The following is a 12,263-nucleotide window of genomic DNA, read 5'->3' as shown; positions in this document are numbered from 1 at the left end:
CTTGAAAGAAGGGCCTGCCACAAGGTCGTGATTGCAATCACGACCGTATGCATGCGTACGGAGCTAACCCCCTATGGCTTTTCGGAGTCAGGGTTGTGGTCCTGGAAGGTTGCGCTGTGTACCACCAATCGCCAACCAAAATATAAAAATAAATAAATTTCTATATAGTCGGGCAAAAATGCTCCGAGGGCTCGTGACCAACCTAAAACACACAGGACCGGGTCAGCAACAGCGTGTGAGCCCTTAAAAAATAAAGGCTGGTCACACAACCAGCACATCTCTATATAATAGTTGTAAATATGCCCAGCTCAATATCTCTCGGACGTGACAGACTCGAGTTTTCTCCGGAATCGAAAATTGGGCCGGACCCTCGATGGATCGCGTTATCAAATTTCTTATTTTTCTTCTATACGACATCACGTCAAGCTGACGGCAGTCAAACTGCCCTATTTTACTTATTTATTCATGAATCTTTCTCGCCAGCTTATTTTTTACTGAACCAAATGATAACAGAAAATACTGACGTGCTCGTGACGGTGTGACCAGCGCATCAACAGGTTGTTGCGATATAGTGGCACATCCATCTCTTTCCGCTCATTTATCATGTCTATTATAGTCCTACGGTGCTACATAATATATATAAGACTCTCTCTGTTGCGTCAATATAGCGAGAATAAGAAACCAAACGGTTGACATCGTTGGCCGTCGTCGTCGATCGGATCAAATTGGTCGACACCAACTCCAGCTGCAATAGCGTGAAGCGTCCGATTTATTCGATGCGGATGGGCAAGTGGTTGGCCGCGGGACAACCAGAGAGAGTCCCGTCTCTCTTCAACAGCACGGGGAAACTATACACAAGTAGGCCTATATGTAGCCTATAGTATAAATAAGTAATATACTTAAAAGATATCGTCAAAAAGAAAGAAGAAGAAGAACGAGTATTGGTCGATAGCTCCGATTGGCGTTTGTTTCCGATATCATCAAAGCGCATACACATAAGCGGGGAACAACCCATGCTAATACAGGGGAAAACCATAACGTATGTTAGTCAAGGGTTTCCCGTGACGTTCGGTATGCATTTACGAAAGAGGAGCAGAAAAAAAGCGGGTTACATAGGGAAGAAATTTGAACCGCCAAAAATTTAGCAACCAAATTACACTAACCAAATAATCAAAAAATTATCAGTTAAACAAAATAAATGCATAATCTTATTTAAAAAACCGAAAAATGCATTTTCTGTTCACATTTACTTAGTTAAAAATTCACAGATCCTCCCCAACTCTCTCTATTTAAAATTAGGCGCTTAGGATGCAGCGTTGCCATTTTCACAATTTACTGAAATTTCGTAAAATTTCTTACACACCGACGTCTGATGGCCCCAAGGCCCCAGATTATGACGTCTGTCTGTCGGAAACTAAATAAAGTTGATATCCCTCTATTTTTTAAGATATAATTTGGGCTTGCTAAACAAAGTTGATTTTTTTACCGTTCACGCCGATTTCGGGATCGCGTCACGCTTGAACGCCCCGGCCGCCAGTCGACAGACGTGGCTTTTCGTGTGTGTCATACCCCCCCTAACCACATTTTAGCCTCAAACCTTTTGCTAAACAAAAATCATTTTTTGGTCACCCAGCTCCCAGACTATAATGGACCATTCTTACAAGTTCCTATCTGATTGAAATGTAATGCAAATTGTCTTGGTTAAACTGTCGTTAAAATAAACCTGATTTCTTATCAACTTCTTGTTTTTAATTTTTGGCGTGTAAAAAGGGGAGAGAATAGACGACCTTCGGAATAACGAGGTTGATTTAAATTTCTTACTGTTGAACGGAAATATCTGCGGTGGACTGTGCTGCTGGCACCTGGACGGTAGAAAGATGCCGCTTCAATTTCATTACACTGTGCCAGCATAATAAAAGCGGCTAGAGCGGCTCTAATCGCTTCCTCTTTGTCGACGAGACACGAGAGTAATAAACAATTCTGGACTCGGTGTAGTACTTAGGTGAATCTCGTCGAACTAAAATGGGAAAGAGGTGTGTCGTGACTGGTTGTTTGAACAATAGCAGGCATTACTCCATGTTCAGTTTCCCCAATCCATTGAAGCAAAACTATCGCGAACCCAGGACGTACGACTTGGCTGTCAAACGAAGAGAAGCCTGGATCAAAGCCATCAATCGCCCAACTTTCAACCTTTCGCAGGAAAAGTGTCAAATTTGTTCCATTCATTTCTCTTCTGGTGAGTCTGTTTGTTTAGAGTTACCATCACTCTAACGCACGTAAACCATTTGTTGTTGTTTTGTTGTTGCAACAGGAAGGCCTGCAAAGCTGGTAGACAAAAATAATGTCGACTGGATACCCACTCTGTTTATGAACGGGTTGGACAACGATCAAATTCCCAAAAAGAGAGATTCTAAACGTGAGTCTTTCAATTTTGCTTACATTTCAACAAAATACGGATTCCCTGTGAGCTCTTGAGATAGAATGTGAAAGGGGTGTATAACGAAAAGTGACAGAAAACGAGGTAAAATTGCAGCGGCTCGTCGGTTTTCCCTCTAAACAGCCGCTAGAACTTTTGCTACCCGCAGAGCCAAAAGTCGTGCGGCTAGTCGAAACTTGCTGCAGACTTGGCTTGATTGAAGACGGATCGACAATTCGACAATTTTTCAGTTGACATTTCGTCCGTTATAGATGTTATACCAATGAAAAAGTAGTAGTTAGCAAAAAATCGTGCGCAGTTTACGCCGATGCGCACCACTGCGGCCGATAGCACAACTAAGATTGTTATTACGCTTGACTACCTGTATAGGCAAAGTGCTTTGTTCAAAAAGTAGTCGGAAGAGATATAGTTTTCCACAAGTTGTAAGACACATCGTAAAAACTTGAGAATTAATTATAAAGATGCCCGATGGTAAAGTTTGTGTTATTTGCGGTAAATATCAAAAAATGTCGAGAAAAGTTTCTTTTTTTTCAATCCCTAAACAAGATAAAAGATTGCAAAATAAAAGTGATAGAGAGTTAGTTGAAAGAAGAATTGCAGCTTGGATGGCAGCTATTGGATCTAATTTCAATAAGTACTATGGTACACCCTGTGTGTGTTCTTTACATTTTCATTCAGGTATACAGTCATTACAAACTCCAAGTTACTAAGTAAGTTAATTACTTTCATTCTGTAGGCAAACCAGCATACATGTTCTCTGAAAATGATGTTGACTGGGTTCCGTCAAAGAATTTAACTAACATAGATCAACAGGATGAACAAGATCATGATTTTGATTCAGACTTATCACGTACATGTTTTGCCCTGCTAGTTTTAGAAAGTCTTCAATGTTATAACTGAACAGTAATAATGATGACTGTTTTTACTTGATTTACAGAGAATCCCTCACCAAGTGACACTGATCCTCCCTTGAAACAGCCAAGGATAGCATTAACAAATTCCAACCAAGAAAAAGAGCCACCAGCAACTCCCGTCATTGAGGAACCTGTGAAAAGGAAAGTGATTTATTCTAGACCTGTCCAACCTGTGAATGGAGTTTGGCCGAGGCTAACTGCAACCATCATCACACCAGAATCCATCAACAGCCCATGCAACAGTTTGTTGTTGAGTAATCTGGGGGTCGAAAAGAAATCTGTTGAAATTGTTGAAAGTGTATTAGAGGAGAAATCTCAGAGCATAGCAGGGAAAGACACTTCTACAGCAGGTAAATAAATATATGGCTTTCAATAGAACCGAAATTGAGATTCTCTGTTCAACAGATGCCGAAGACTCTCTGCCCGATTGTGACGTGAGTGCAGCTTATTGTTTCACATCGAAATTGAAAGAGGAAAAAGCGACTCAGGTGACGGCCGATGAGATTCGACTGGCATTCCAGTCGACTGCATCGACCCAGACATTATGGAAATGAAAAGAAAAACACTAGAAACCACAACGGAAAAGGTTGTGGGACTTCTCAAGAAACTACTGTGATACCTCGTTCAAACTTCAAAATATTGTTGTTTTTCAGACCCCTCCCCCCTTGCAACATGGTTTCCCTCTACTGTCAAATTATGGCACTTTATAACTTTTAAGAAATTCAGATCGTCAACCAACTAAACCTCCCGGAAGCATTTGGTACAAGTGAGGAGCAAAGACGTAGAGGAAAAGAGATCCGCCGACCCTGGCAACATTGGCCACCACATCGAAGAGGAAAAGTTTCTTCCAAAAAGCGAAATAGGCCGACTTTGATGGGAATCCAAGCAGCCGGCTGATTCCGCTGCGTACGTCAGCCAAACTCAAACTACGGCGAGTCTCCAGAGCGGAACTCCAGACCCCTACAACGGCCTCATTTCCTCCTCCTCCTGCTGCACGATGGTCGTCGTCGTTGCTGTTGTTCCAAATGTCCAGTAAGCGACCAGCCCAGCATTCCATTTCTTTACTGGCGACTCGAGTCCACACCTCGTAGCGATTCCGTAACGATCGGCAGTGACCTGAAACCAAATTTCATCCGTGAGAACAACAAAGGAAGATGCACGCTAATGATCTTCCTCCTCAGAACAGTCCCATAAAAAGAATCTTTTCATCTTTGGTGAACCAGGAAAAAATAGTCTTTTGCATAATAATGAACCAGTCCTCCTCCTCCGCTTCTTTTGCGCGTTAACTTATCGATTCTTCTGGCCTAACGGCATCTTTTTTTAAACATGAGAACAAAATACCTTAAACAATGCAAGTCCTGTTTGTTTGTTTGTACAAATGTGTAAATTTCTCCAACAAAGCGAATTTTTCAAATAAATGTGAAATGTACCGATTGAAGATGAGATGATGACCACTAGCAGTGTCAAGCAAACGAGGATGCGGTGGGACGGCCGCATTTTCTCTTTGGCACGATGATTAACGCGACCAGGAAATATTTAAAGATGATGGCCCAAGACGAAAGGAAAAAAATGTTCGTGTGCCGACAGCTTGACGGTTGTTCCACAACTGAACTGCTGGTGGAACGCGGTGGTAAGTTTTCAACGGAAAAACCGTTCCATCCCTTGCTGTGTTTGCCTCGAGATTTTCCCAAATGAATTCCATTTTGTTGTGAGCGCAGCGTCAAATGAAAATCAAGTCTTTTTGATTGGTTGGGTTTAGATTAATCGACTATCTTTTTATTGGTTGTTCAAAAAAAGATTGGGGAAAAAGGAGTCAGAGAGAAAGAAAGAGTCAATAAAAGGATCTTTGTTGTTTGTTGTTGTAGGGAATTGTTGTTGTGGGAAGCCCATCGCAAAAATCGGTTGTGCAGCAGCAAAATAGTGGATCAGTAATATTTTCAAAAACAATCCAAAATATCATCGAGTCGTTAAATTCTAATTCATTTGCAATTAATATCTCCTTTTTTTCTTATCGAGCCTAAAAAAACAAAAACTAATTCAAACGTAATTGAAAAAAAATAAAAAAAACAGCTGTCACAAATGTTTGTTATCTTTTGCATTTCTTCGCATCACACACAAGGCACCTTTGTTTTTGTTGTTTGCTCGATTCAGTTTCAAGGAAATGGACGTTGGGTTTTGTTTTTGTCATCGGAAATACTCGGAAAAATTAAGGCGAAAAAGAATATAGAAAGGGCGTGTCAAAATATGGCCGTCAATTAATTATTACGATAATAATAATAAACTCAATGTCTTTATGGCTATATTATCTCAACAGGATTAAACTAGAAAATATAAATCATTAATGGTTGTTTGTTTTTGTAAGTGGAGAAAGGGGGAAATAATTAAGAGGTAGGAGAGAAATAAAGAAAAATTCATGCTCGAGTCTTTTCCGATTGACAAATGATAATTAAAAGAAAAAAAGAAATATTCTTCGTTTCTTTGTTTTTCTTGTTGCTAATTTTTGAAGAAGAGGATCCTTGTCGTTTTCACCGAGAGAGACAGTGTCACACACCTTTTTTAGCACACGCAAAAATAACGAAAAAATGGGAGCGGAGAGAGAAGGAGATTCATGGCACACTTTTCTTTCTTTTGAATTAAAAATAATGAAAAATTACGAGAATTAATTATATAAAGAGCTAGAGGGAGGGAATATCATGTAACACCTACGACCACTGGGAAAGGAGGGTGGGTAAACACAGGTTCAATTGAATAATATTTAAAAAAAAAACTTATTCTTCTTCTTCTTCCCCACTTGTTGAAAAATATTATAAGTGGGGAAGGAGGGGGATATGATGATGATGAGAGTGCAATCAGATCTAAATTAACACTTTCCATACGATTGTTCTGGTTTTTTCTTCTTCTTCTTCCAATAGAATTTTTCAAAAAAGAAAGAGGAGTCTGGTGTTGAATAATTTTAAAGAGTGTTTGATAGCTGGTTTCCTTTTTTCGTTTTTTTAGTCTGGTTTTTTAATCTTCTTGAGCTGCTTATAAGCTTGTTTCGTTTGGTTTTAATTTCGCCCCAGATCTTCTTTCCATTTCAGATTCGTTAGTTTAAATGAGTTTTTGTTTTTTTTTGTTTTTTCTTCTTCATCATGGCTGTGCTTGTTTCTTTCCTTCTTCTTCTTGTCAACTTGTTCCACCTCAGATGGGTCGAGTGAAATTGGCCGGGAAGAGACCCTGACGTCCTGTCGCCTCTTTGATGCCCATCAGCCAACCTTCCTCCTGCTCCAATAGGTGGAAATTCATCAAAACAAGGGTACGGTTAATGTTACTAAGTCCAATAGGCAATTCAAACGCCAATGTTGCAATACCTGTTCCTCGGGATCTTCGTATTCAATCACTTGGACCGTGTCGCCCACCTCAAGAGACAATTCATCCTCATCTTCCGCTTGATACCTGAATAATAATTTAAAAAAAGCAAATTTCATTAAAACCTGATACATTTCACAATATTATTTTCAATTAGTTACTTGTAAGTGGCTCGGACTCTGTAGAGAACACCTGGCGGAAGGTTATCCGTCGTAGCACCTGGAAGCAGAAATCCAAAATTTAAAATTCCAACAAACAATTTCTAAGAAAAATGGAATATAGGACCAAGTGAAACTGAAAAATCCAAAAGCATAAATGACAAGTGATGTTAGTGTTTTAAAATAAAATACAACATAAAAGTTTAATTGTTTTTTTTTGTGTCTGAAAGCAAGAAAAAGGGGGTCAAATTTGTTGATTTGATTAAAAAGTGGGAAAAGGTGAAATTGTAAGGGGGGTAGTAGGGGGGTAAGTAGGCGCACCTATGGGAATATCATAAAGTTCTTCGACGCCGGGCCTTTGATTGGTGTTGCGAGCCGGTGCAGCAGCACCGGGCCCTCCGCTGCTGGGCGGACTCTTGTTCACTCCGTTGGTCGTGGCGGCTGCAAGAGAACACAACAAGAAAGAAAACAACGCAAAGTGGTGGGCCTGTGCAAACTGCCGTCTCAAAACCTCTGAAAAACCAAATCTAACACACTAGCCAAACTAAATATAGAACCAATTCCAATCATTAATTCATCAAGTCTCACTAAACATCAATTGATTTTATCCTTTTTGGTTTAAAGCGACCGACACACAAGTTAAAAAGCAAAAACCAAAACGACACAGACAGACGGACGATTGGGATAGTGGTGGGAACAATCTCTAACCTCCTGCGCCATTGTTGGTCGGAGTGCTGGTCGTCGTCATTTCGCCGACTTGGGCTCCGACTTCAACCGGTTCGTAATCCTTCAATCCGCCAGCTCCCGTTCCGCCTCCAATGAGTCCCCCGCCAGATTGTTTGCTGTAGTTGTCGTGGTCATTTTGGTTGTTGTGTTGGTGGTGGTCGTGGAACGGACTCGTGTTGTCCTCGTCCTGTTCCGTCCGACCCAGTCTCGATCCGCGTGAACCCACTGGGATCATCCGGGGGAAAAAATGGCCGAAAAAACGGGCAACAAGAAGAGACAAGCCAATTTGGTTAAAAGTTAGCCGGGACGGACACGGTCAAACAAAATTTCATTCCGGTTTCGTTAGTTGGTGGATTGGCAGAGAGAGATGGATTGCATTCAAAAAATCGAGTGCGGAATTTACCGTTTTCTGGGCTGTTGAGCGAATTGCTGCCGGGTGACGAGAGCATCTGCGTGGGCGGCGAGCTGCGCCTGTAGTGGCTCGACGACGTCCGTCCGCTCGACTCCTTGGCCAATTTGTCGATGATGGACTCCAACTCGCCGTGGACCTTTGAGAGCTCAGAGTGGAACACCTGCTCGGCCGAGAAGAGAGTCTGCAAGTTGGTGATGAAAAATGGCAGACGCGAGTCGTAGAGCGACGGCAGCTCCTCGTTGAGCTCCGCGTTGAAAACGGCAAACGTCCGTTTGGCCTCCTCCAATTGCTCCTTGGCACGGCCGATCTTGACTTCCTCTCGCTTCTTGGAGCTCTGCAGGGCCTGGAAACTGTGTCGCTGTCCGTCGTAGTCCACCAGCTTCCTCCCTCTCTTTTCAATCTTTTTCTGAATTTCCAAAATGGGGGAAAATTAGAAAAAGTGACGTTTGGTTGAATTCTGAATGGACGACGACGACTTACTCTCATTTCGGGGAATTGGCCCTGGTAGGTGTTGAGTGGGATGAGGACCTGGTCCGTCATTTTGTGGCCAAGATCTTGCCAGAGCATTTCAATGTTTTGTGACTGGACCGTCAGCAAGTCGTGCCCCGTCCAGTCCGGTTCGTACACCTCCGACATGCACTCGTACAGAGTCTTGCTGGCCGCTTGCATGGCTGATGACACCACCAGGAAAAATAGAAATAAATAAATAAATCAAAACAAACATGGAATCCATCAAAAAAGAGAAATAGGGAAAAATAAATGAAAATGACATTATCTAAAAATGTGTTATGTATGCAGAGAGTACAGAGGATCCCGTTAAAGTCAGCTCGGTGTGTGTGTGTGTGTGTGTCAAGATTTTCTAATTTTGGACGGTGTTTCCCCTTAGTCCACCACCCCACCCAACCCTCCCACCTCTCGTACGTGAATACACGAAACGCGGAGATGTGCAATCGAATGAGAGAGACGAGTCTCTTTCTCTCTTGTTCACAAGTTTTGTGCAAAGGCTAAAGCAAGAGCTGAATTTTATATATAAACACCGGGCCGGTCGGTCGGTCCAAAGCTGTTGGCTCTCTACTCACACACACTTCCTTCCTTCCCCTCACCCTACCTCTCACTAGTACGGAGAACTGAGAGGTGGTACATCAATTTTAGGAATGTTTTCTAGTTTTTTGGTGGTGGTGGTGGATGATGGAGGAACGAAAAGGCAAATTGAAAATTCCAAACACGTTTGTTTTTATCTATTTTGGAAAAAAAGGAAGAAAAGAAGAAGAAGAATTTCACCTTTGACACAGCGGATGTAATTGTTGAGCTCCTTTTGGAGTTTGTTGGCCGCATTTTGTTGCTTGTTGAAATTCTGGACGTGATCGTCGAAGATCTCGTCGGCTGTCCGGTCCACTTTGCCCACCTTTTGCAGGATCTACCAAAAACCGGAAAAAGAAATTATTATCAAAAGACAAATTACAACACGAAAAATGGAAAGATAAAAAACGACTATTATTTTTTTGGAGTAGACTCGTGGGGCCTCCAGTGCAAACCGACAACGCCCGCCTATCCACCTATAATCCAGCGAAGAAGAAGTCGTGCCTTGCGTTGAAAGGCCATTAAAGATAAAGATTGCGCCTCTGGGCATAAACGCCTTTTTGGCTCCTCTTCAACAACACGAAAAGAACGAAATTCTCTTCGACTTGTTTCTCTTTTTTCGTCGGTTATTAGAAGAAGAAAAATAATTCTTTGGGTCGATGTGAAAGTCAAGTCGATATAACCGCCGTCATTTCCTGCTCCCATTTTCTTTTTCAATCGGCCAAACAAATTCTCTTTTCTCTCTTTTCTCTTTCGCTCATTTTTTGAAAGGCATCAAAAGATGCGAGCCTCCACCTTTCGCCCATCACAAGAAGAAGGAAAACAGAAATAATATATATAGGTGATGGGCGTTCTATTTCCGTGACCGGGATCCCGGTCGCTCGGCTCTGTCTTCTACTGAGGGGGGACCATCTATCTACTTGGTCTAGTTGCTTCGCATCCATTCAAACTAGCCGTATAGTCTTAGCGTTTCTTCTGGCTCTGTTGGCTACTTGGCAGCACCAGCGAAATGTTGCTGCTGCTGGCCGCCTCCTCCTTGTCCGCTTTGCCTAGCTGCATGTTTGTGGGAAAAAGAATCAAAAAGTCCGTGATCTCGCCCAGCTCTCGGGACTAGTGCAGAACGGGAAGGAACTTGGCAATCGGTTCACTAGACACCCATCTCTTTTTTTTCTCTCACACTGTCTGACTGTCTAAATTTAGTGTGCCAGCACAGGCTGTCCCCTCACCTATGCAACGGAAGCCCAAGGACAACGACGACTATACCAAATGCTTCACATTTCCTGTCACAATGGGCAAGAATGTGCCCCTCTACATGTTCTTTAAAGCTTTCGTTAACTGCACACCACCTGGTGTGCAGGGTGAAACCCTGGAAATCTCACCAACGATGAAAGGACTGCAGAGACAAGAGCTGGGCCTGCTGTCAAAACAGCTGATGGGTTTTCGACTCCAAACCTGTCTGCCTGCCTGTGAAAGGTTATCGGAAAATGATGAAAAAGGCCAGCCAGCCCTGCCTGCCTGGATGTGTGTGCTTCCTCGAATCAACAATGGCTTGGTGGTGCCTGCCTAGGAGAGAGACTGGTTGGCAGAGCTAGAGAGAGAGGGAAAAGATGAGATTGGGCATGTGGGTCACCACAGTCTGAAGAGAGACAGCTGTTTCGATTGAATTACCATAAATAAACGCGACGGGGAGTCACGGTCGCATTCAACCGATGACACAATTCTTTTCCCGTTTCTAATTCTCCCCCCACACACACACACTTAAAGAAGACTGTGAATCAAAATCTGAAAAAGATGTGGGAAGCACTCACAGCACACGTAACTGGGAAACACACCCAATGAAATCAATAATAAAATCAATGGCAGTGCAGTAATAGTAATAATAAAAAAAGTGTGTGTGTGTGTTGTGTCTATCAAACAACCTGTTGCCACCATTGACCATAGAAGGTCATGAATTCTGGCTGCTGGCAGCAGCAGCCGACGATCGAGGCCCCTTTCTCTACTAGTGAAGGAGGGAGGAGAATCTCTGCACTGACGACCATCTGGTATTTAACTGGAGGGACAGTGTTGAATGGCTGGCGAATCTGGCCGTGTTATCAAGTGGAGACGACGAGTCTGATGATGAATAACGTTTAGAGTCGAGCAAATTGATGCAAATACCTTTTCTTTGGCCCGTCCAGCGTGTTTCTTCACGGCCGTGGCGAACACCAATCCTTTCGATTCACTAGCCATGGCGTCAACAACAGCAACAAAACAGCAGCAGCAGCAGAAGGAGCAAGAGACAAGACCCGACTCACTTCTCGTCCACTAGTGTGTCTATCGCCTCTCTGTGTATATATACTACGCCCGTTGCACACACACACACACACACACCAGCAGTTAAGACCCGACCGTGACTTAACCGAGGGCTAACTCGACTCTCCGACTCGGCTGGAAATTCAACGTCAGGAGGGGCCCCAGACGTCGAACGAAGGAACTAAAAAGACATCTAGTTGCGCCAACTGCCGCTAGATGGCGCTGGCCGACGACCCTTCCACCCAAAAAGGTGTTTTTACTCGGACCAAAAGGGAAATGCCAACGTAGGCGGAATAGAGAAAACAAAAGATGTCTAGTGTATGTAGGTGGGTTGAAGTTCTTTGACTATAGTACACAAAGTCGCGCTTAACTTGGCCATACTTGGTCACGTTACACAAACCAGCAGGAGAAAAGAAAGAAAAGAAAAATGTTTTTCTTTAGGGAATGAGGATTTCGAAGGCAAAAAGAATTTTACGAATCGGGTCACACACTAGTACAAGGTACTAAACGTGACGCATCAGCGGACGGATGATGTCAGATTTCGCGTTGGTGCGAAAGGAAATGGCTGAAAAGTCAGAAAACCATTTTCTCCCAAATCCAATTCGCACACCATTTTTACTTTTCTCTTTTGAAATTTCCCAACTAAAAAAAAACAAAATGGAAAGGAAGGTGTCCTGGCCCTTTTCCATCTTTCATTTTGGTTATAATGCATTGATTCCCAGTCTCAGAAAAATCCAAAAAGGAAAAGAAAAAGAAAAGTTGAATAACGGATGCGACCGCCGGCAAATCCGGCGGAATGGGATGTCTGTGCCGTGTATATATACGGTCTATCCGTCGTGTGTTATTCTTAGCCGCCACCGCACGGAGATCAGCCAACGTCGTTCCTATTCATTCGC

The 12,263-nt window shown here is 42.8% G+C and overlaps 3 protein-coding genes across 17 annotated transcripts; 1 reads left to right on the top strand and 2 right to left on the bottom strand.

Annotated features, from left to right (window-relative positions):
* Window positions 1-1,924: 1,924 nt before the first annotated feature.
* LOC124200348 lies at window positions 1,925-4,789 on the top strand. Of its 3 annotated transcripts, none has more exons than XM_046596558.1 (4): window positions 1,925-2,236; window positions 2,312-2,416; window positions 3,375-3,701; window positions 3,757-4,789. In XM_046596558.1, the coding sequence occupies exons 1-4, from the start codon at window positions 2,023-2,025 to the stop codon at window positions 3,903-3,905; spliced, it is 795 nt and encodes a 264-aa protein (XP_046452514.1). In that variant the 5' UTR covers window positions 1,925-2,022; the 3' UTR covers window positions 3,906-4,789. The 3 variants fall into 3 exon arrangements, with proteins under 3 accessions (XP_046452514.1, XP_046452515.1, XP_046452512.1); XM_046596556.1 differs by lacking the exons at window positions 1,925-2,236; window positions 2,312-2,416 and adding exons at window positions 2,572-3,115; window positions 3,174-3,287; XM_046596559.1 differs by lacking the exons at window positions 1,925-2,236; window positions 2,312-2,416 and adding an exon at window positions 2,569-3,115.
* Window positions 3,633-4,918, bottom strand: LOC124200350. Its single transcript, XM_046596561.1, has 2 exons — window positions 4,782-4,918; window positions 3,633-4,467 (listed from the first exon to the last, which is right to left on the bottom strand). Exons 1-2 carry the CDS (start codon window positions 4,846-4,848, stop codon window positions 4,082-4,084), a joined length of 453 nt encoding a protein of 150 aa, XP_046452517.1. The 5' UTR covers window positions 4,849-4,918; the 3' UTR covers window positions 3,633-4,081.
* Window positions 4,919-5,100: 182 nt separating this feature from the next.
* LOC124200345 (myc box-dependent-interacting protein 1-like) lies at window positions 5,101-11,888 on the bottom strand. Of its 13 annotated transcripts, none has more exons than XM_046596543.1 (9): window positions 11,233-11,513; window positions 9,277-9,412; window positions 8,476-8,666; window positions 7,987-8,401; window positions 7,566-7,808; window positions 7,179-7,298; window positions 6,861-6,918; window positions 6,702-6,786; window positions 5,101-6,615 (listed from the first exon to the last, which is right to left on the bottom strand). In XM_046596543.1, the coding sequence occupies exons 1-9, from the start codon at window positions 11,302-11,304 to the stop codon at window positions 6,532-6,534; spliced, it is 1,404 nt and encodes a 467-aa protein (XP_046452499.1). In that variant the 5' UTR covers window positions 11,305-11,513; the 3' UTR covers window positions 5,101-6,531. The 13 variants fall into 13 exon arrangements, with proteins under 13 accessions (XP_046452499.1, XP_046452500.1, XP_046452496.1 ...); XM_046596544.1 differs by having other exon boundaries at window positions 5,101-6,612; window positions 11,233-11,490; XM_046596540.1 differs by having other exon boundaries at window positions 5,101-6,618; window positions 11,233-11,487.
* Between the last annotated feature and the right edge of the window lie 375 nt (window positions 11,889-12,263).

This window comes from Daphnia pulex, chromosome 8 (assembly GCF_021134715.1).
Source record: "Daphnia pulex isolate KAP4 chromosome 8, ASM2113471v1".
NCBI lineage: Eukaryota > Metazoa > Arthropoda > Branchiopoda > Diplostraca > Daphniidae > Daphnia > Daphnia pulex.
Note: the sequence above shows the minus strand (reverse complement) of the source record. Positions and strands in the feature narration are given on the sequence as shown.